Below are 25,477 nucleotides of genomic sequence, written 5' to 3'. Positions count from 1 at the left end.
TCGTGTTCTTCAGCCTCTCGAAAGACAGTGATTTATGTAATAAAAAATGCTGCAATGTTTGTAATTAATTGTCTAGGAAGGCTCATTGGGTTTACCTGTTAGGCCTTCTTGGTATATATCTTTTTAAAATAAAATAATATGATAGTTGATCAAATGCAAACAAACACCGGTGATTTAACGCTGGATAGAGAGGTGTTATAAAGAGTTAAAATATTTAAATACCTGGGTACTTAGTTAAATGAAGAGAAGGACCCAGATGAAGATCTAAGAAACAGCATTGAGATGGCTAGAACAGCGTTTATGAAAATTAAGGCGGCACTTACAAACAAGCATCTCAATCTCCGTACGCGTTTGACATTCGCGAAGAGCTACGTCTGGACAGTTGCTACATGGATGTGAAATGTGAACTCTGAAGACCAGGATGATCAGCCGCGTCGAAGTTTTTCAAATGTGGGTCTACAGACGTATGCTGAAGATCCCATGGACTAAAAAAGTATCAAATGAAGCTGTCCTCGAAATGATAGGGAGAGGCATGGAACTTGTTTCTGTCATCAAGCGGAGAAAGATGGAGGATCTCTCGTTATGGATGAATTTCGTCGATAAATGGCGTGTTTTCTTTCTCTCTTTGGTATGTCTGAATTTTGGATTCACTTTACAATAAATCTAGATACATACATAAACAAGGTATGTATGTATGTATGTATGTATTTTCGCTCATTCAAAAAAATAACGACCAATAAGTTATTTTGTGAAATTAGATCAAAGAAATTACTCCTAGAATTTTGTACAATTTTAGGTAATGAAGATTATTATTATATACTAAAGTTGATTGTGTATGGAAACTTATATATGTATATCTATTGAGATTTGGGAACACGAGTCATTTATATAACAAAAAAATGTTTTAGAATTGAGTGTATCATCATCATATATATTACATAAATAATAAATAAAACAAAGAAAAACATTCAATTGTCCAAATATTCAGATGTCTTCACGTATACGACGTTTTCATCTACCTTTATGTACATGGGTTCAATTCAATGTCCAAAGCTCTCTATAGGTGGCCGTCGAAAATTTTCTCACGTTTGCCGGCACTTTTCACTGTGAAAATAGAATCGAGAGAAGGGGGGGGAGGAGGAGGAGGAGAAGAGAATCAAATAAAAAAAGGGAAGAAATAATTCGAAGAAACACGGCGACGCTAAACGTTCGGGGTAGGACAGGGTTAGACACGAGCTTCAGATGATTATCGGCCGATTGAAGGTTAATGAGGGACGCGCGAGAACCTTTCCCACCCCAGCTCGTGTCTGGGGGAACCTGGGGTCGTGACTCACAGCGCGTGGATAAGAAAAAACGCCACTAATTTATTTAGATATCGAGCATGTGAAAAAATGCACGAGACGGAATCTCAGACATCCACGTCGCATCATCCGCAGGGTTGTCGAAACGATTACCGCGATTACGTACATTATTATTAGTATAAAAAAGTATTCCAAACTATTATGATATATAAATCGTATTTAAAAGTAATTAAATTTTGGATTAAAAATTGATCATATCATAATTGATATGAGTTTTTGTCTACGCAAGTTTTGAACCTCGAATATTTAATTGAAAATTGACTTTAAATTTAATTAAAAAATAGATTTACACGTCGTCTTTACTGATTGTTCAAAAAAAAATCACTTTTATTTAATAATAATCATTTTTTGAATCATTCGACGATTCAAAAAATGTATGCTGAAAATACGGTACATTTTCATGCATTGTCGTCAAAAATTTATTTTAACATATTTACTTATTTATGTTTTTTCTTTAGATGTAGAATTATTGTTTTATGTAAGTTTCATCTTCAATATAAAAAATAAAATACGGTAAATTATTGTTTAAAATGTTAGAAAACTGCGTTGAAAAAAATGATGTACTTCAGCATGCCTATTTGTATCAAATCAAGTTGTATGTATGAATGTATCGATATGTAGTCAATTATTGTAAAAAAAATTACACTCTACAATATTGATCGATGAATAATACATATTTAAGGCTGCGGTGTACCTTTTCGATGACCTTGAAAATCGTACATATAAATTACCCGCCGTAGAGTTAGGCTTTCGATTATGATAAATGGCTGCCTTTATTATTTACCGATTTAACGAGCTACAAATATTCGAACGGGTAACAAGTTCACCTTCGCGAGCATTCGCATGAGCTAATCGTCAATGTGTAGTGTACGAGATCGGTTTTAAGCATGTATGTATGTACTCTTTGGCCACGTCGGCCGGTGTGAACGCGCCTTAGCCGGGGTTCAATTTCACGTGAATGTTCACGCGTACATTTAAATGACAGTACAAAAAACGCTCGCGCATTAAATTAAACGCGGTTAAATTTATACGCGATCCGAGGACCCGAGAAACCTGTGGTTAAGGCGTGCCGCCGGGTCCATGGGACCCTGGGTCTTTCAGACCCCCAAAAGGACCGCAAAAGGGCGCCGTGGAAAAAAAGGATAAACCGCAACTTGAGCGTGTGTAAATATCGTAGTATTTTTCTCTATATACATATATATATTTTTCGATTTTGTGTCGAGCTTGTTCACTCTTTCTCTTGCTTTGGAAATGTACACTACACATGCTTCATATCAGAATTTTAAATTGATATATTTGACGGTAGATAAGTAAATAAATTCCCACAAAAATTCTTAAACTACGTATATACATAAATACATATGTGCATAAAGTATGAGTAGAGTAACGATTTTTCCATGAGAGATCTAACTCTCTATCAATCTAATGATAGACAAATGGATGACCAAAGGTAAAGGATATTATTTTTGTTTTTATACATACATAACAGAAAGGCCTAACAGGTAAACCCCAATGCGACTTCCTGCCTAATTACAAACAATGCAGCATTTTTTATTACACAAGTCGCTGAATTACGAGACACTGAAAAGCTCGAAATGAAAGAGACATCTATGAATTTTAAGCTTGTAAATATATAAATCATAATCAACGGTTCCCGGAAAGATGCAACAAATTGCACTGAATGGTAGCGCAGTTTCGAAAAGTCCTTATTTTCAAAGGCGCTCAAAAATAACTTACGCAATAGAGTTCCACAAAAAAAGGTTATCACCCTCGGACAACATACAAATACCCCTTGACGCATTTTTGTGTGCGTTTGTTCTCCTTCAGCATCTTTGAAAGTTTGGATGTCTCGAGAGTGCAACTATCTCGAGTTTTCCGGTCATGTCAGTGGTGACATAGCAGGTAGGATGGTTTTTAGCGAATTTAATGGAAGAACCGTTTCAACAATGAAATCAGAAAAATTGGCAAACTTTGATAGGAAACGATCGACTTGGAGTCACAAATATCCAAATCTGACCAGCAGCATTACAGATAATATACTCGGAATAAATTCTTTTCAATCGAGGTCGACTCACGGGATCGAGCCCGGCACCTCTCGGTGTTAGACAAAAGCCCAACCACCAAGCCGTGCTGCTGGCTGATAAAAATATGATCAAAAATACCTAATGGTAAGAATATGATCAAAAGTGCGGCGCAGGACGCGTAGGTGAACTCAGACTGTGATAGGCGAATCTTCATGTCATTATTGATTCGTGCGATCTTATTATTTATACAAGTTTCTCTTACATTTCATAAAATATCAATTGGAATCATTGCATCGATCACTGTCAAACCTAATAAAGAAAATACTTTACATACTAACAAAAAAATTGTAAAATAAAAAATGATCAATAGGTTAGTAACTATTGGAATAAATCTAAGATGTATTGCTAACATAATTATTTTGTGAACAATAAAATTTCTTATCAAAAGTTTCTAGTTTCCCTACAACGATGTAGTTTAATAGGTCACTAGATTTCAGTAGAGTCAGTACTATTAACGAAATAAACAGTTTTTGTGAGTAGTCTGAATATTTCAAAAATATTGTAAGTTGAACTTTGAAGCTTATTCGATCACTGGATAAGCTTTTAGAAAAATTGACGTGTTCAATAAAGAGTACAATTTTGTACATCTGTATTTAAGTATTGTATAATATGTATGTATAAGTATTGTATAACATGTATGTATGTATGTATGTATAATAATTTGGTTGAATTTAGGAGATCATATATGGTATGGATGTATTTATGTTTATGTTTAATTGTTATTTTGTTTTTGTGTTATATTTTTTGACCATTGTGGCGCTTTAGGAATTCCTGTTATGCCACAATGGTCTGTTTAGAATAAATAAATAAATAAATAAATATATGCATATATATTTCGATATGAATACATATATACAGATACATGATTTTTCATACATAGATATATTTATGTATATTATACTTCGAGTGTCATAACGAGCTTAAACAAAGCGATTGATAGTTGATACTTACGACGAAAAAGTGAAAGGAGAAATATTTACATTCCTATCTATAGTTCGATTTTTTTGTTTTGAAATTACTGTGTAGCTGCAAAAATATACTAGTAGTTACAAAATCGAACAGCATTTCCATAATACATAATATTTTATTTTATTTTATTGTCACAAATCAATACACACTCGCCATTACAGATTTGCTCCAATGCGACGGGTGTACGTTAATGAAATACATAAACAATCAGAAATCAGAAATACAGTAATACATACATATACAATCAGAATATATAGAATATAACAATTAATCAGAAATAATAATCATAGTGACATCTATGGATTTCAGATTACTGTGTATAATTAATACAAATTATACACAGGCAGATTTTTGTGACAACAGGATTAGATTTTTTTTAATACCAATTTTCAGGAACCGTTTCAGCAATGATCAGATAAAATTGGCAAACTCTGATAGAGAAACGATCGATTTGGAGTCACAAAACCCCCAAATCTAACCAGCAGTGGCGAGGACACGAACCTATGACCTCAGTGATGCTAAATATATACGCTATCACTAAGCCAAACTGCTAGCTGATATCAATACATGTTACACCGAATCCATTTTCCAAGAACATTTATGCTCAATTATTTAAGTGCATTCAGCAGCTAACTTGCTCATTTGATGAATCAAGCAACGGGTTTGCACTTATCATGAATTCGGCAATTTTTTGCCGATTTCACGGATTCGGTGTAACATACATACAAACATGGATTCATTTTGAAGCTTTGGGCTAAAAATAAAATAGCTAAACTTATATTCTGAAGCAATTCCATCACACGACAGGTGATCATAGCCAGGTGCATTCAAGTATTTCAATTAGTTGGAGCACTTGAATGGAAGAACGGAATGAAAACATTTAACATATCTTATTTAACTACATGTAGTACATAGGTATTCAATTAAATCGAAAAATATTAGAATATCCCACTACTCCATGGGGTCGATAGAGCGTGTCGTCTTTCAGAAGACAAAATATCAAAAGCGTGTAGCACATAATTATTATTGTGTTCACATTTTGGTCATAGTAAACCGATATTGTTAATTCGCGGACCCAAAAGTTCACTCGCATCTCGCTCTAACCAACACAAGCAATCACGAGAAGGACAGAGATGAAGATGATATATTCTGTTGTTTTTTTTTTGGCGAGGCTTCGCGGCCGGGTATCGTTCAAACGTGAACGCGTTTGTCCCACGTTTTCACCTGACCCCGATACTTTACAGTGCCACCAAAGCTAGAACGTACTCTACATAAGTCCATCCATAGTATAAACACCCACTATTGACATTCATCTATGAAAAGTTTGCGATTTATTGAACAATTTTTTTTTTATTTAAAAAGTTTTGTATGAAATTTCATCGAATATTGAAGTTTGGATTTATGATGTCGATGGTCCGTAATCCAGACTGTATTTCGTGCTAATTTATTATATTATAATATTTTTTTGTGCCGAAACAGAGTAACGTTTCGGTGCGGTCCGTGTGAACCGGACCTGACGTGTGTGTGCTCAGATAACTGGGGCTAATCTGTTGGGGTTTGTCGATGTTCTCGAATATGATACATTCTCGTGTGTGTCTCTAGGTTGTTGTCGGTGGTTTTGGCCCTCTAATTTGGGGCTTTACTGAACAGGGGCAAGGCCAAGAGGAAAAAGACCCGAGGCGCCAAGTCGCAGCCAGTGCCGTTCGTGGAAAACGGACAGCGCATCATAAACGTGATGCTATTTTTTTTCTCTTTCGTTTCAGTTTTGATCTTTTTATTACACTTCGTTTGGCCATTTTGCTACAATTCTCACAGTGCCTCGCATGTGGGTTAAAGCTCGTATTTTTTACTTTTGATATTCAGTTCCGTTTTGATACAATTAGAATGCAGTACACGTTTGTATGAGTGATAGTTTTGTTTGAATCTCGATACAATTACGAAATAAAACATTCAATGAATTTTGTTGATATAGGAAATCATTCTTGACTTTTTTTTATTTTATATACATAATAAGATTGAATTGCTAAAACTGTATGAGTTTTTATAATAATATATTCAAGATTAATGTATAAATTTAACATACAAAAATTTTATGTAAATTAATCACAGATAGTCACAATTTTTCATGATACGTATAAATTCGATATATAGTAGGTATATTCCTTTATTGGAGTTTTTTGCACGGCACTGGATTTAGACACCTTGCGGTTTCTCGAAAGATCCCGATTTGTTCCCAGTACTTCTTAGTATTATATTTTACACACAAGTTAAGAAGACGATATAGCGCTAACCGCTTATTAACAATTAATGGGATTTTCTCAAAAAATATACAGTCGAACCTATCAAAATTTTAGCGCTCTTACAGTGACGCCTATTTTTTTTGTTTACCTTTATAACTGAACAGTTTATTAGGCACGATTAAAAAAACCATCCAAACTCTCACACAGATATGTACATGTATGAGATTCGATCAAATTTAATCACACTCTTTTCAGCAACCTCAGTAGGAGGGGAAGGTGAATATTTTTTAAAAGGATACTAATTTATCTTTAATAGATCGTGCCTCGTTTTAAAGGACACGCCAATCCGTCCTAGACGTTTAAACCTAACGACTTTTTACCGAGCGTATAATTAATATGACATTATCCCCTCACTTTTCGATTTTTTCAAGGGGAAGGAAAAGACATCAGGACATAATCTGCCGTCTCGAAAGTCCTGCAAACCCTTCCGAGAACGGACGTTTAATTTAAAATAAAAAATACTGGACAAACGTGTTATTATATTAATATAACTGAAGGCACGGGCTTCTATGTCAGCCATTCGAAAACCACACACATAATGGATAGACATTTGAAGAAGATGAAGTCTTGATGTAAAAATGATGACTTCCTATTACGTGTGTATTATATTTTTTCGTCGTTTAATGCAATAATCGAGTCGTCCATTTTTTGTAAATAAATTTTGTATTATATAATATCTATATATAACGCTGTGGGTACAAACATTATATAAATCGAAGTTTCTTTTTAATTTTTTGAGTCGATTTATATCATCGAAAACCTGTCGATCCATATGAGTAGAAACTGTTTGAAAAAAGGACACGTGGGCGAGATGAGGATCGCGTGATGGTGAAATTATGGTGTTTGAGTACCCCATAGGCACGCGTGCCCAGTAGCTCGCGTGCCCATTGCACGCTACCACTGATCGATAATAATAACATACCATTCGGGATAAAAACCCTCATCGATGGACCATGATCATTTCGAATCGTCTGTATTGAGAATTATTGATTTTCTTGACTGTAATTGCCTCGTCAGTGATCAAAAGCATCAGATTCTGCCATCAATTTACAGTTTTAATGTAAACAATAGACAGTTAAAATGTTGATTTTTATGTTAATTCAATGATTACATGCAATGAGAGAATAGTTGTTGAACGAATCTTTCATTACTTGAATAGAAATGTTAAAAGTGTGGGGAATTTCTTATAAAAATGCGTAAAAACTTTTGGCGTCTACAAAACATGTAAATTTTCAAGACTTAATTCTTCACTGCTTTAAGTCAAATAGTGTTGAATATTGCATTTAATGATCCTGTGGCGTTTTGGTGTTAATTACCCGTCATCTTTGTCGAGCTAGTATGCAAATCAATTGAAAATATGACATTTCGGAAAAGTGCAATATACCCGTACGTCATACGTGTTCTCACTCGAACATTGGTTGCAAATATTGTTCATAATATTTTGCAACGGCGAATGCGCCTCTTTTAATGATGCGATGATTGATGACGAAAAAGTGAAACAAGACACACATACTACATCTGTGGGAACTTCTCCTCGAGTACCGACTTACAATTCACCGTTTCAATAATCTAATTATTCCTCGGCGAGTGATTGATGGTTGTGCGCGACCGTGTTTGACGAGAGCATTTGTCAAAATAAAAAATTACCGTCAATTTTGACGACGTTGACGCTTCAATCGCACAATCAATCGGTTCTACTACTACTAATTTTATTTTTATTTTTTTTTCATTGATCTTCTGACATTTGATGGCCAGAAGTGCGAGTGTATCGGTGTACGTAGTTTTCAGGTGCAGTAAACCTTTGTCAGTAGTCGCGTGACAGGTGGGCGGTTTTTATACGACTTTTTAAATAAATTAACATATTTCTTATGAAGAAATTGATAAATGAACTTTTGTGGTGTTTGCAGGCGTGGTCAACCGTTGGCTTGTCGATTGTGCGAGCTCCCTTTCGATGACTTGCTCATTTTTACATTAGGCATTCAACGAACGCTGACATGAATTGGACAGTTATATTTCAACAATAATGATTCATTTTTTTTTTCGGGCAATTTAATCATGATATATATCTTTACGTATTTTAAAATGACAATAACAATAACACACTTTAAATCAACCATCATTGGGATTTGAAAACTGACATCAAATAATCACATTGGAAATCAAAAACTTACGTACATATGTATATGTAGGTAAGTACTGGTATTCGTACTTTGCATATTATTTTCAATCATTTTTTTCTAATATTCAATTGGATTAATGTTACTTAAAAAAAATACGCAGAAAGTATACGATTTAAATAACGAAAGATTGAAAAGAATGAATCTCACTAAATTGGAGACGAGAAGAACTAGAGGTGACTTAATCGAAGTCTATAAAATACTTAATAATCACTATAATTGTTATATGTCTAATCTTTTTACATTCAATGTAAACACTCACCTCAGAGGTCACTCGCTTAGACTCCAAAATGAAAAATCTAAAAAATTGATCAGACATTCATTCTTTTCAAACAAAGTGGTTTCAGTTTGGAATAGTCTTCCCAATGAAATAGTAACCTCTGATAACGTTAATATAATATTTTTAAAAATAAGCTTGATACTTTTTTTCAAACAAAAGGATTTCTGTAATTCTTCTTTCCCATAATCGTATTTCTGTTTTTTTTTTGTTTATATTTTTTTTCGCTCTCTTATTTTTATTTTAATATTGTTTTTTTTATGTATTTTAACTTTTCACATTTTATTTGCATATACAATGTATAATTTGTTAAAATATGTATGTTTGATCAAACCCCTTGTGTCTATCGGCTTTACCGCCTTCCCCAAGTATATTAAATAAATAATTACTTTTAATATATAGTTATAATATTAAATCATATTTTTAATTTGGGTTTTATTGTGGCATATGTTTTAATCGAATCCAAACAATAGTTGATGCTTGATGTCCCTAATAATTATGTGCGTGGTAGACATCATCATTTGATGATTGTACCTCCTGCTCGCACAGTTCCTTGTCGAATGGCTCCTATTAAAAGAGCTATCCGACTTCTCAATGAAATCGTTGCTACTGAGCCTGAATGTGATATTTTCCACCTCAGTAAGTGTTGGTTATCGGAGATTATTTTAATTGTTATTATTTTATCTGTCTGGTAGACTGCGCTCATCATTATCTTCATAAAATGTGATGTATGAGTGGAATTTTAATTTTCTCTCTTCCATTTGGGCCTCGCACGGATGTTTTGTATATGCGACTAGTTTTTATATGTACATTGGTGCAAAACATTCCCTACTTTGTGTCATATTATTTGATATTTTTACTTTATCTGCTATTATTATAATGCTATTATTTTTATGATCATGTATAAATGTATTTTTTGTCTGTGTATATATGTATATATGTATGTATTTTTATTTTTCTCATCTCTGTGTATTTTTTCAACCATTGTGGCGCATTAGGGACTGCTGTAATGCCACAATGGTCCAAACTTAAACTTAAATTAATTAATAAATAGTTTGTATAAATATAGATTTAACACTAATGAAAGATTTTCCCTAATACGATAACGAGTAAGTTATGTTTTAAAGAATTAAGGGAAATTTAAAAAACATATTGTGGAATTGATTTTTGATAGTGTTATTAATTTTTTTGAAATTTTTAACGAATGTAAAAATATATTAGAACATCTTTAAATGAAAATTCATATGCCAGTTTACACATAATCCTTCTGTCAAATTTTTTTAATTATTATTATTTTTAATTATCTCTCTTAAGAAGCACGTTAATGAATTTGAACTTGAAGTCAATGTTGAAATATTCCATTTTGGATTGAATATTAATACGGGGAGAGATTTTTCTCGTTTCTTTGAACGATGATTTTTCTCGATAATTTATTATATATATTTCACCGGTTTCGGAGAACTTTGGGCGCAAACTGGAACCGACTCGCGTTCAAATTAATATGTTAATAAGGCAATCATTCACTTTAAAACGACTCGAAAATTGTATACCGCGAACGCATTTAACCAAACATCGGTAGCAAAAAGCCTCCCGTCTCTCACTTTAGAAACGGACCGCATATTTTCGAGAGCTTTTGAATATGCATGAGCTTTCGGAATACCCGAGAAAAAATTACAATGCGATGTGCATTCTTGCGGATATCTCACTGTTTGTACTATTGTATGTTGTTTGTGTGTTTGTTCTGGTAATAAATCGTCGAAGGCGAGCCCGTTTGATTGGCAGCTGTCCATCAATCGATCTGACGGTAGACATAATTGGCCAATCATCACTTCAGACCGCAAAAGCTTGGAATTGATCGCGTGATAGACCGATTTTCGGCGGGAAATTGTCTACCGCAAAGGAAGCTTTTCGCCGCGAGCGCAAGACCCCAATTCCTAAAGAGCTTTGCCGATAAAATTTCAACATTTTTTGGTCAGAAGAAGGTCGTTATCGATGAATTTCAAATATTCGTCAGGCACGCGTCCATAAATTTTATGAATATCTTCCATCAATAGGTTGTTCTATTATGTATAGGTACCTACATTGATTTAGATCCAACATAATCGTTTTATACATATGTATGTATATATCTATTATATATTTAATTTGGTTTTTTCATCTACATATACATACATAAGTACCTACATATCATCAGATTTTTAATTTTATTTACACAGTGTTTCGATTTTGTGTCAGACAATCTATGTATGTGTTTGATTGTAAATACATTTCAAATACCTACTTCTATTTATATGCACCATTTTTTTCTACAATTGAACTTTAAGGTTTTCAATATATAAGGTTATCATTTAAATCACTGTCATTGTATATATGTACTGCAAATAATCCAATTAAAATAAAAATAAAATCATTAATACTTACCTACCATTTTCGATCAATTTTGCTGGAATATTCTACAATTTTTGGTATATAAAATTTCTTGGTTTGAATAAAATAATATCAGGCCAACAAAATATACATATGTATGTATGTATGTATATATTTTGATTTTTAAATGCTTTTTATTATTACTAAATTATGTTCACAGTACATCTTATATATATTTTAATAGCTACTGATCTACTGATCATTTTCTATTTATTCTAATGTTAATGTACAGCATAATAGGAAAAAGAGCTCAAAAACCTATATATACATATGTATATATGATTTGTTTGCTTGTTACTTTATTGGATGCATTTTATTTTAATATTTTTTATCAACAAAGTAGAAATGAGCTTTGAAAAATAATGAAAAAAATTCTTCGAAATTCTTTTTTCAGGATTTTTTGTTTCATAATTTATACTTTATTTATTTTTAAGACATTCAGTTACTCGGATATAAAATGAAGTACCTCTTGAATGAATTTTCATCATAAAAGTAACAAAAATCAAATTCAAAATTGATTTATTAATTTCTCTTACACAGAGACGCGATCGTCGCTTCTACTTGTACGCGTTCGATTGATTAATACCACGTCGCGGACCGCGTCGTTTCTCAAAACGGCACAATGAAAGGCACCATCATCATCATTATCATAATCATCGTCGTCGTTGTATTCGTGAACATATCGCAAAAAGGATTCCCGAAGGATATACGTACAATATAATATATAATTGCGGCTCTAATTCAGGAATCGTCGAACGATGATTATGATTTATCGCGCGCTCAGCTTCGGTTATTTACGACTGACGCGCGCTTCAATCGTCTTCTCCGTAAAACCACCACAAATCAACATCATCAACCCACCCGATGAGCACAATCCTCCGAACTTGAAACCTGGAACGTCGGATCTACCACCACTCTCGTCGCTGCAATCATTTTGTACCGTTTTCGCGACGACACAATGGCGTAATGATGCGAGACGCATCGGATCGGACCCATTGTTGATGCGACGTGTGCAAGAGATAATTATCGAAAAATCATTCTGCTGGTAAGGAACAGCATTGTAAGTACAATTCAAAGATCTCACATTGCAATTTTTGAACCTTTCATTATCACAATTTAATAATAATTCAAAAGTTTTCTGTTGCATTCGCATCATCTTTTTTGGCATGTGGAAGAACTCAGATTTGAAACATAATCTTCGACTTTTTTCACTGCACTACCGCGTTGGTCCAATCACAAATCCATATATCAAAATTAATTTTGATTAGAAAATGAGTTCAGATTTGTGGGCAAATCGCGTGATAGTCTCTCTATCTTGAAATGCTTCGACCTCGGATTTTGATCTAATCGTTTTGGGATTTTACTTAATTCGATCCCGAAATCGCATTTAATTGCGACCACTCAGTCGGCGCATCATCATATATCACATGGAAATGTTCTCGTGTGTGAAAATTCTCAATACAGGATCATGCCTAACATTAAATCTACATTAAGATATTCTTAAACGGCGATTCTATTCAAATGAATCCCAGATTTACTGACGAAAACTCAATATAGTCAAATTAAAATAATTATGTATGTGCATATATTTTATGTCAATATAATAATCTCCATTATGTATGTACATACGTAGATGTATACATAGATATTATTAAGAAATTGTAATTGTATTATATATTTTAGATACTATATGTTTTCTTTATGATTATATTAAATTAATTAAAGAAACTTTATGCGTTTAAATTAAATATTATTACCCAATGAAGATTACATATTGTATCATACTTTGCCTTGTGTTTTTTTTTTACTATTGAATTGCATTTTTTCGATGATAAATTGTAAAGAATACTGGTGAATTTTGTGGTTTTTATAATATGAGGCTATTTTCGACATCCCTGTGATTTATTCTATTCAACAATCCGATTCTTGATTTGATATAAATCTTTCAAATTCGTCGAAATAAATTCGACCCGAAACAATTAGAGACGGGCCTGCGTAAAAAAGGCGAGAGTCGAAATTGAGGGTGATTTTCTGCGTTTTTTATCCCCCCTTTAGAACAAATTGTTCGAAATAGCGAACAGGATAATTTCAATCAATCAAATGAATCCAGCTCAAAGCAATAATTTACTGTTTTTATTCTTTTTTTCCAACTTCGAATACGTATTGACGGTGCATGCGTCTAATAAACGCGTCCGTTTTCCCTCTTGTTTCTACAGAACAATATATTTTTCGTCTAATCATTTTATAATTATTTAATTCACCTGAAATTAATACAATAACAAAAACGCGTATTAAATATCGACCTTATCCATATAAAAGAAATACTAAAAAAATCTCCATTGGAAATACAATACTTACGTATTGTAAGTTCGTGTATGTATTTCAATACATTCCCTTCATATTTATTATTGAACGATACCTGTAATTAGGGATAAAATATTTAAATAATTATTCAAAATTTATTATTTACGCATTGGGTTGCGCTAGTGTTTTTATATAAAAAATGTATTATAATAATTATTTTAATATTTTTTTAAACGGCGACATCCTTTGGTGACATTTTCATGATGCGTAATGTCGCCATTAGATGTCACCACTTATCGCAAAAATATTTATATGTATATATAATTTTAAATTTGATAATTCGCGAGGTCAACATTGACGTCAATGTTTAAATAATAACAGTCAAGTAACCTATTATTTAAGCTTTTTTACTTTACTTACTTTTTTATAATTTCATCAAAATTTCTTATACTTCAGCATATTTTTTAAGATCTGTTTACATATATACATGAATATTATATTAACATTAACTGGTTGTTGCCACATCCATTTATTATGAAAAACAATGAATCAAAATATGTATGTACCTCCATAGATAGTTGGTTTCGTATGCGTATGTGTGATGAAAAACGGTTATAAAATTTGTTTCTCACGGCCCTTGAAATTTATAAGTAATGTAATTCATACTAATAACTGTTGATTATACTAAATGAATGTTTTTGTTTCATTTTTTAATATTTATTAATGTAAGGAACGCTTAAAACGCATATGTGTGTATGTAAAGGAATGGGAATAAAACAGCACTGTTATGTATATTTGATTTTTTAATATTTATATTTCTATATTTCAATACTTAATTTTTTGGTTTACCACATCAAATTTAAACTTAATTACTAAATACAATACAATTTATTTAAATATACATTATATACAAGTCTTAATAATTTAATTTATAGAGCATATAATATGATATAATACAATCAAATATAAACTTATCGATATATTACAATAATACTGTTAAATTGTACTCTTTTCGCATTGTTTTATTACAATATAATAATAATTAATATGTTCATCTTATAAATATTCGAATTCGTATCCTAGAGAATAAGGAACCCGTAAGTAGTAAAAATTACCATCTTTTAAATACAAACTATAATTTATAAAATATTTATCTGTATAATTTAAATTGAACTATGTTGAGTTTGTATAATATAATATAATGTTTACAATTAATTATCACAAATCAAAAGTGGTTATTTTCGAGGTTACGGTAACTGTGCATACATTGCATAGGTCGAAATAAGCAAATAAATATTAAAATAACTTTTAAGGAATTCTGCAGTGAAAAATTAATAAGCATAATCAGTCTTTGAGATTAACCCTTCCCTTCAACAATAATACACTTTTGATTCAAGGGTCAACAAAAATAATACTTTCGTTTTGATTTCTTTTCGCAATCAGTCAGTATGTAAGCAAATTTATCTAAACAGTGAATAAATTATAAGACAAGATCTTTGGCTATGATCTTAGGATACGGATATTATTTAAAAAAAAAAATGGAATCATTAAGGAACGTATCTACTATATAATAACATATCGCGTGCGATCATCGTAGGCGAACTTCACATTTTTTTTAGTCCAATAACGTAAATCATTAATAAATTATTACACATACTACCAAAAAAGTATTTTTTCCTCTAATAAATGGTAACCGCCGATTAATAAATAATCCGAATCGTCGTCGCCTATTGTACGGCAACAGTCAATAAATATTCTCAGTTCGCTCATTGTAATTATTATAATTGGGGAGATATCGAAAGAGAGAGAGAGCGCACATCATCTTCGTATATGTGTCCATATTATAAATTATTATTGAATATTTTTGCGTCGGTGGGCGTCGCGACGCCCCTGGTCCGAGGCAGGTGTGCGTAGGTCGGGGTCACTAATTTATGTACGGTGACCTCACAAGCGGACAACGAACGTATGAGGGCCCCGAGGACATGAACCGAGACACGTGGGCAGATGCTGCATCTATCTCCTCATGATGTCCTCTATTGAGAAACCAAGGGCTTTCTTGGGGGTCGCTGAAGTCGTCGTCGGTTTGTGTTCCGATTCAACGTTCGGAGATAAGGTCTTCTGGGACAGGTCCAGGAGCGTCGGTGGCGTCTCTACGCCTTGACTCGTCGAAGTCACCTCAGGGCATCCGTCCATCTGCGCCAGGTGGTGTAGCTGCTTGTTGTGCTCCGTGTGGGTTAAAAGGTGGGTCTTCAGGTTCGACCTCTGGTTGAAGCTCCTGCTGCAGATAGGGCACTTGTGGGGCGATTCTTCCATGTGGAGGATCTTGTGGACGGCCAGTGTCCTAGATTGGCAGAACCCTTTGCCGCATTCGCTGCATTTGAACGGCTTTTCTTTCGAGTGGATGTACCTATAAATGGAATAACTTATTAGTTGACAATTACAACGATTTAATTTGCACTATTATATGAACTTGTTGAAGAAAAGTAATTGGATGGGCAAGATACAAGCATAGAAGACGAACTTATTGCTTCAAAAATGGATACTGTTGTATGATACAATATTATTTGTAAAAAATGTGAGTATTAATATGAGAAATATTCGGTAAAGTGAAACATACATTATTTTTCTTTTCAATGATAATATCTATTCAATATGTATAAGAAAGAAAAAGATTGAGGTAAAAATGTAATAAATTCCAGCTGGAAATTTTAACCGAAGTTGATATAAAATCTTTTGGAAAGTAGACAAGTATAAGAATAATGAAACTTATTAGAAAATAATTAGGCTAGGCTTTCAAAATTACATAATAAAACTAAATGTTGCAAAAATTGTTTTAATTGACGTTTTCTTAACAGAAAACAAAACGTATCTATATATAAAAAAATTGTTTACCACAATAATTATGAATAATGGAAATCAAATTCTTATATAACAGTGACGAAATTTCTAATAAGAATACAAATAACTAACACCCGAAAATCACACGCACGTGTGTGTTAAATTTCGCTTATTGTCGGAAACTCTCCACAGAGCTAATATTGATTCGACAATTCGGCGAAAAACAAAAGTGTTACTCGTTCTCAGTACCTACTCGCTTATTCTTGTCTCGTTGTGTTAACTTGGAAATACTTCAAATAAGAATTATTCCGACGACAAGCTAATTCTAAACCGGAACCGATTAGATATAATACTATCTGCGGTATTGTGCCAATGATTCATTAGGAAAATGATACCTATTATTATATGTACAACTTCCAGTTAAAACGTGCCGCTAAAAATAAACTTCCGAGAATCGATTTAATTCTAGGAAAAAATGTTTTAGAAACCCACCTGTGATCTCTCAGGTGATCTTGTCTTCTGAAGGCTTTGCCGCAAATGTCGCACGAGTACGGCCTCTCATCGGTGTGGGTGCGTTCGTGGATTAGAAGATTGTACGACTTAGTAAACTGTCTGTGGCAGTATTTGCAGATAAACTGCTTCTTTGGTCTCGCGCTGGGACCTCCCGGCGGCTTTCCCGGCTGTCCCGGAAGTCTTCCAGCAGGATGCAGCTTCTGCATGTCCATCGAAGGGTGATATCCAGCTCTGGAAGCCTGATGATACAACGCAGCATTCCTGATCCATTGATTCATCAAGATCGCCGGTAGGCCGTTCGTGTACGTAGCAGTTGGAGGTAGTCCCATCTGAGAGTGCATGTACGCAGCTAGAGATGGATGATTTGGATAGGCTGGATGGGATAATTTGGTTGATTCATATGTCGGGAAGACTGGTAGGTGGTGGTGTTGATGGTGAGTTGATTTGTTGTACATTAGAGGGTGCGGGGGTGGGATGGGATGCTGCGTTGGGTGAATCCAACTGTGGTGTGGTTGGCTAGTGCAATGCTGCTGCGCCAGGTCCATTTCCGGTTCCAGGTCTGAATGCTGGGTTTGGTGACGGGATTCCGGAGTGCGGGGTGGGGTGGGCAAAGCAGGGCTTCGAGGCTCTCTTTTGACGCGACCCACAGTTACTTCCGGTTCGTAATCTACTCAAACAAATAAAAAAATATATGAAACAACTTTTAATTTAAACATCCTTCATAAAAAAAATATTTTAGACCAATTAAAAATACATTTTACTCGAGAGCTAACAGTTTACATATATTGTTACTGATAATTTTAATTAGAATTAATTTTAAACAATTCAAAAACTGCACATTATAATTAGAGGTAGGACCGGAAACGCGCCGTCTATTGTTCCATTATTGCAAATGCTTTGTAAAAAAGGTTCGGCAAACCTTGAATAATACATTTACAACATGTGAATAATGGACGGCGCGCTCTGGGTCCGCTCTTTAATTATAATTAAAAAGGAAATACAGAAAAAAGTGAATATAAAAGCATTCAAAAACTTTACCGATTGAATTACAAGTTGACTGTTATGTTATATTGATAATTAATTTTTTTTATATTATACTAAAAAAAATTAAATTAAAATTATATAAACAATATGAATTGAATATGTCTTTTCCAAATTTGTTTCATTAGACAGAGTATGGCTTGAATACAAAAAAAAATGGATTTCTATAAATTTATAACGTGTTTTTTCAATATGTTCAATATACAATGTTGAATATATATTTAAAATAATGTAATATTATATATTAAAAACGCTTTTTTATTGCATATGTACAACGAAAAAAGGCTTGACAAACGACGGCATGCTAAAATTAGGCCTAAAATTTCGCACAAATTCAAACGAAACAAATGCCGATAACCAAACAACATACCTGTTCTTTTCTCGATCCTCTCCTCGACGTGCAAAAGCTCGGACGCCATCGAAACGTACATCAAAATAAACAAGAGACGTACACCAAAGGCAAACAATGCAATAAAACGAGGAACACACAAAATCACCAACAACAACTCATAGTCCTCGAAGGCGAAAAGACAATGAAAATCAACGGTCTGATAAATTCACACACACGCACACTGCTTCGTGATATATTGTTGATTTGAATGGTCGGATTTGAGAAACATCGACGTGAGAAAACGCGAAAGTGTTGACAATGTACGGAACACAACAACGATAGTCCGTCGGCCGCTGGAGCCAGACTCGAGTGATGTTCTCGAAGCTCGTATCTGGCTCGCTAGACGCAGATGCAGTGGCGGGGGTGAACAAAGCACTCGCCGCACCAATAAGAAGCGAGTCACGCCTCAGAGGTGGTTCTATGGTTTGAGGGGCAACGCCTATTAATGCAGTGCGATATTGTGCTCGAACGGCTATGCAACAACAACGGAGACTGCACTCATTTCCGTTACTTTCATCTGCAATCTCAAATGCATGGCTACAATTCCAATTTTCACCCCGAAAATTGTCTTGTATGTAAGCTATATAATAATCTACTTCTACAGGCGTTAACCGCCCACTGCTGGATGAAGGCCTTTACATACATACATACGACACGCTTGCATTCGTCTCTGTTTTGAGCAACTGTAATTCTTATTTCATCCACACTTGTCCTTTGTGGCCTTTGTTGCACCCTTTAACAAGCTCTCGGTTACCACTCGAGCACTTTTTTCGTCCATCTTTCGTTTCAATCTTATTATTAATGAGATAATGTTATAAATACACATATCAAGGATTTGGGAATTACTTTTTCAAATATCCGGAATTTTAATTCTCATATCCAAGATGTGTGCAATAGGGCTACAAAAACTTTAGGCTTCGTCATCAGAAACTCACGCGCCTTTAATAGCACCAGAGTGTCGCGTTTACTGTATACCTACATTGGTGCGCAGTTTGCTTGAATCTGGTTCGGCCATATGGAGTCCTAATCATTTAAGGTACACGCTAATGTTAGAGAGGGTGCAAAGAAACTATCTCTACATGAGAGAGTTTGGGCGCTATCCCTACTTATTTCCCAGTAAGTTTGTCATGGGCTCCTTGGGCTTTGACTCCTTAGCTTCACGTAGAAACAATCATCTTGGTAAGCTTTTTCTAAAAATTCTAAGGGGTGAATGTCATCTTCCTGAAGTTCTGTGTAATCTTAAACTTAGATTACCTGAGAAACTGAGAGAATCTCGCTCCAGAACTCTATTCCTGCCTATTCGGGCCAGAACGAATGTGCTCGATGACTCACCCCTTTCAAGAGCCATTCGACTATTTAACCTGCTTTCTGGGAGCCTTGATGTTTTTACTTCATCATACAGTTCTGTCAGGCATCATATTTTAAATGACTTCTAGCTACATACATATTTACACATGTTGTTTTCATTTTGTAATTTTATTATTTAGCATAATGTGTATGTATGTTGGTTTTATCTTTATTTATATATGTATGCTATTTTTTATTTATATATATATATATATGAGTAATTTATCTTTGTGTATGTGTATTTATGTGTTTATGTGTATATGCATGTATAATGTTTGTATGTTTATAGATGTATGTAATGTATGTGTATATGTATATGTATATGTGTATGTATGTATATGTGAATATATATATATATATATATATATATATATATATATATATATATATATATATATGTGTGTGTGTGTAGGTGTGTATGTATGTATATGTATATATGTGTATTTTTATATTTATGAATGTATGTATGTGTATTTGTGTATACGTGTAAGAATTTGTGTATATATGGATGGTGTACATATATGTTTATATAATTGTCTTTGGCCAGGGAGGTGCATTGGGTTTACCTGTTAGGGCTTCTTGGTGTAAATTAAATAAAAAAAATAAATAAATAAAGGTTGTGGCTGTTTGCAGGTACTATATCTGGAAATTATTGGGTAAAAGTGAGAACGCTCGACAGGAAAAGCGGGGCTAGATGTTGGTTGCCATTATGCCGGTGCCAGACATGATTTCAAAGAAGTGTTTCAAGTGTTCAAAGAAGAGTTTATTTCTATTTATTTATTACATTTACCAGTAAGGTAAGAAGGCCTTACAAGTAAACCCCAATGCGCTTTCCTGGCCAATTACATACGACACGCTTGCATTCGTCTCTGTTGAGCAACTGTAATTCTAATTTTTCATCCACATTATTGTCCTTCATGGCCTTCGTTGCACCCTTTAACGGTGACCGGAAAATGCACTCGAAATAGTTGCACTCTCGAGACATCCAAACTTTCAAAGATGCTCAAGGAGAACTAACACAATAGAAATCCACAAAAAAACCCACGGGCAGTGGTGTAGTCAGGCCAGGTCGCCGCCCTGGTACTTTGATATAAAAATTGTTTTTTGAGTACAATTAAAAAATATTTTTGCTTATATTTCATATAAAATTTTGTATACCAAATATTGTGAGCAGACTCTCGTTTTGACATTTGGTGATTACCAGAGATAGGCATGAAAATGCGCTGAAACGGGATCCTATTATTAATTTCTATTGTTACGGCAATGCAACGAAGACTGCACTCATTTCCGTTACTTTCTTCTGCAATCTCAAATGCATGGCTACAATTCCAATTTTCACCCCGAAAATTGTCTTGTATAAAGGTTATATAATAATCTACTGCTACAGGCATTAACCACCCACTGTTGGATGAAGGCCTCTACATACGACACGCTTGCATTCGTCTCTGTTTTGAGCAACTGTAATTCTTATTTCATCCACACTTCTCCTTTGTGACATTCCTTGCACCCTTTAGGCAGTGGTGTCACCCCAATTTCGGAACAACGGGTTTCCAATTTTTTTTCGGTATATATGTATAGGTATCTATTAGTGCTTCCAATCCCGGAAGATTACTTCAGCACCGGGATTGCGGTGTTAGGAATTTCCAATCCCGGGATCCCGGTGCTAGCACCGGGAAATCAAATGAATAACAAAAAAAAGGAAAAAAATGTTCAATTGCATATTTCAAAACCGTTCAATTGCATTTTGCAAACTCTTCCGATGTTTCACGCAAAAAATACTCCTCATATTGGCGTTCTTGTTTTGAGAGTTTGGCTACATTCTTTAAATTTTCGGTTCGCATCCATAAATTTCTAAGATTGAATAAAAGACATCCTTTTTAATGTAATCAAATGAAGTAAAAAACAACACTTTGATACATTGATTCGTTTTTTACAAATAGTTTGTACCGTCTAGTAATTATTCATCGAAACAAAAGAGTGTGGATAAGAATCCAAATATTGTCATACGAAAAAATCAAAAGCAAGCTGAAAAGAGATTAGTAAAAAAAGAGCACCTATAATGGGAGGTACCATTTCCGGTGAACTTGAAAATTTGAAAAAAATTTACGTCGTGATAATTGATAATCAATGATAATTTCAATAACCGATACTAAGTTTCAGTTCGATAGGACGAACGGTGTTCAAAAAATCCCCAAAATACACTGACGTACAGACACACATACAGACACTTACACAGATACTCACACAGACACTCACACAGACACTCACACAGCCACTCACACAGTCACTCACACAGACACTCACACAGTCACTCACACAGACACTCACACAGACACACGTGAAAACGTGATCAGTAGAGGTAGGATAGTCACAGTGCTATCCATTGTTCGGCAAACCTTTAACAATGCATTTACAATCTTTGAACAATACACGGCCCCCTCAGGCTCCGGTGACTAGTGATCAGTGATCGATTCTGAGTTCGAATCTGAGTCAAAATATGCTACAAATATCATTGCTGATACCATTTCGTGGGAACGGCAAGCCGGCGTCAAAACGGATCAGAGAAAAAAAATGGACTATGACTGTCATTGCTCATCCCACCATTGTTCATTCTATAATGTTGTTTTATGTTTTTTCTTATTATTTTTATAAAAATAATATTTTTAAAGATATTTTGCCAGCACCGTAATCCCGGTATTCAGACTAGTTTCAGCACCGGGATTCACGGTACCAGAAAACACCGGGATCCCGGGATTGAAAGCCTTAATAGGTATATATACCTATATATATTGTTTTACGTTGCTAATTAAAATTTTTGACACTGTTCTAGTATGTAATTGTTCGCAGTCTTCCAAAGAGCTTGAAATTTTAAAATCTCAAAACTAAAGTAAAATCATACCATGTAGGTATAAAAGAACCTTTAAAATACTCAAAAATATTAATATTTTAAATTAATTAATGAGTCGATTAATTTCAAATATCTACATAATACATAATTTATGAATCTACGTATATTTTTTTATCTAGCTTTTCTTTGACTATTACTAAGAAGGATAATTCCAAATGCAGACTGCAGACAACTTAAGCAGTTCATTTTGTTATCGATCACTGTCAAGCAAGGACAAATACAAGGATAAAATTTTACCTAACACACCCAGGGGGTTTATTCAAGGGATGCCCATTTTTTTCGCACGTTTAAAAGTATCTAAAAAAAACTACGTACCACGTCCCGCGTGTTTATTTGCATAAACTATGTGTATTTTCGCCCTTAAGGGCGAAATCAGACAGCGGCGAATGTGGCACATGGTTTTTTTAGATATGTAGTTTTAAACATATCGAAAAAATATGACGTTCATGACTCATGAGACGCGTGCATGGGATAGTCCTTTCAAGACGACACATTCGACTTATGTCGTTAAATTTTAGGGTAGAATTTATCCTTGCTTGACAGTGATCTATACCAAAACGACCCGTTGGATCATTTTCGGTAAAATTGTATCATTGCTTTACAGTGATCGATAACGGTGCATCCCTGTCGAAAAAAGGGTTAGCTATTGTCAATTACTATTTTCCTACAAAGCTAGAGAACAAAAAAAGAAAGGTTTACCGTTAAATTTGACAATGGTGAACAGCGCCGATCTCTGCATATAACTTTAAGGACAAAATAAAATCATAAGAACAACATTTTTCAACTTAATTATAATTTTGACTTTTTTTGCGAAACAAAACGCTTCTGATACTAAATATATTCGTATTTCTATCAAGATGGTTTCAAGATTTGTAAAATTTTAAAAGATTTAAGATAAATTTCATAACTATACTAACGTGATGATGGCTATGCGTTATCTTGGCTAGTTTTCCTTGACTAGGTTAACTTTAATTATCTTTTACCATAATTTTTTTACCAATTACCGACTTAGAGACCAATAAATTACCGAAATTTTCAATTAAAGAACCTAGCTGTTCTCCATATCCTTTATCTATGAATTAAAATTTGCAGTTGCAATCAAATATTGGCGTTCGGTCAATCCTTTTCACACAAAAAATGGTTTACTATTGTTAATCATGCTGTTTTTTTCGCTTGGAGCGGTCTATTGTTATTACAATCTATTTTGATCTATAAGACTGGTTGTAATCTATAAGACTAGTCTATAAGACTATCTTACAATTTTGTTAGTACCTATATCTTAAATAATGTTTCTGAGAAAAGCTGGTTTTTTAATGAATCCATTGTTAAATAATACTCTATGTATATTAATTATATCAGCAACAGTCGGTGCTCTTGCCGACAATGGTGTTTTATAATTACTGTTATTTCAAGAATTTTACCTTTTTAACTATAAATTTGATAAGTAATGGGCCGCAAATTGTTGCAACATTCAGCTCGGCCTGTCAGGTGCCATTAAATATTTTTTAATTTAATGGCACCTGAACTCCAAAACTCTTGTCATTTCGTGAATGTTTCCTTAGGGTTTGATACAGGTCGATTCATCCTCATACCCATCCCATATATGATATGCTTGCAGACAGAAATTGGGGGCAATTTAGGATGATGATCATTTGAAATCGTAATACTATTCAATCGCCAAAAATTATACCAATAAATAAAATATACACAAGAATTTATAGTGAATAATGAATTATCCTTCATTGGGAGTAATAAAAATGTGAATTATCACCCAATGTCAATGGTAGGCTTGCTGAGTTGAAAAAGTGAAACGCCTGTAAAAATTAATGTTGGTTTTCAAAAGCAAGTCGAGTAATTTTGGTTTACTGTATTGTGAATCTACGCATTAAAATTTAACAATGATAATTTTAACAATGTTATCAAATGTATGTATGTATGTATATTATGAGAATTGAGGGTGTGTATCAACGTATTACGTATGTTTTCCTATCAGCCATGAATTCCGGTTAGGATATGCAATTAATTTACAAGCCGGTATATCTACATACATATGTATATGGAAGTTTCTATAGAATCAAGTAATCGCTCCAAGTAGCAAAAATAAGATGTCTTTCATCAAATATGTAACATTGAGGTCATAAATCCCTATAAATTAACCCCATGATCTTGGAATGTCTTAAGAAAGGTTACTGAAAATAATTCTCTTAGTAATACCAAGTGATTAAATACCAATGGGGTGACCTGGAAAGGGTTGAAAATAACGGATGAGTTCAATCTATGATGCCTCCTTTGAAACTCAAGTGGAAATAGATTTTAATAGCAAGCGGAAAAATTTGAAGATGTTGACAATCCAATCTTGGATAATCATGCTTGATAAACTGCTGTTTTTCATCTTATTTAAACAATTATTCTCAGGGTAAGATATCACCCAGTATAGAAAAAGTTTGACTAACGCGAATTTTAATATAATATATATAATATTTAATATAATATATTTAATTAATATATATAATTTTAATATATATGTACAGCGAGTATTG

The 25,477-nt window shown here is 33.7% G+C and overlaps 2 protein-coding genes across 2 annotated transcripts in view; one reads left to right on the top strand and one right to left on the bottom strand.

The window, feature by feature from the left end:
• Positions 1–25,477, top strand: part of LOC143909793 (uncharacterized) — a 514,813-nt gene that overhangs the window by 438,895 nt on the left and 50,441 nt on the right. The gene's annotated exons all lie outside the window — the stretch shown is intronic.
• LOC143909380 (uncharacterized) lies at positions 15,210–18,993 on the bottom strand. The gene is made up of 3 exons (XM_077427331.1): positions 18,662–18,993; positions 17,230–17,917; positions 15,210–16,306 (listed from the first exon to the last, which is right to left on the bottom strand). Exons 1-3 carry the CDS (start codon positions 18,720–18,722, stop codon positions 15,913–15,915), a joined length of 1,143 nt encoding a protein of 380 aa, XP_077283457.1. The 5' UTR covers positions 18,723–18,993; the 3' UTR covers positions 15,210–15,912.

The sequence above is a fragment of the Arctopsyche grandis genome, chromosome 3 (genome assembly GCF_051622035.1).
Source record: "Arctopsyche grandis isolate Sample6627 chromosome 3, ASM5162203v2, whole genome shotgun sequence".
Taxonomy (NCBI): domain Eukaryota; kingdom Metazoa; phylum Arthropoda; class Insecta; order Trichoptera; family Hydropsychidae; genus Arctopsyche; species Arctopsyche grandis.
The sequence above is the reverse complement of the archived record's forward strand: the minus strand, read 5'-3'. Positions and strand labels throughout refer to the sequence as shown.

Bases quoted from the DNA above. Each gene is read 5' to 3' on its own strand.
- LOC143909380 (XM_077427331.1), bottom strand. From the start codon at position 18,722: ATGTACGTTTCGATGGCGTCCGAGCTTTTGCACGTCGAGGAGAGGATC. The intron at 17,918-18,661 runs GTATGTTGTTTG...TTGTTTGAGTAG, and splicing joins GAGGATCGAGAAAAGAACAG to ATTACGAACCGGAAGTAACT. The intron at 16,307-17,229 runs GTGGGTTTCTAA...TTCCATTTATAG, and splicing joins GATCACCTGAGAGATCACAG to GTACATCCACTCGAAAGAAA.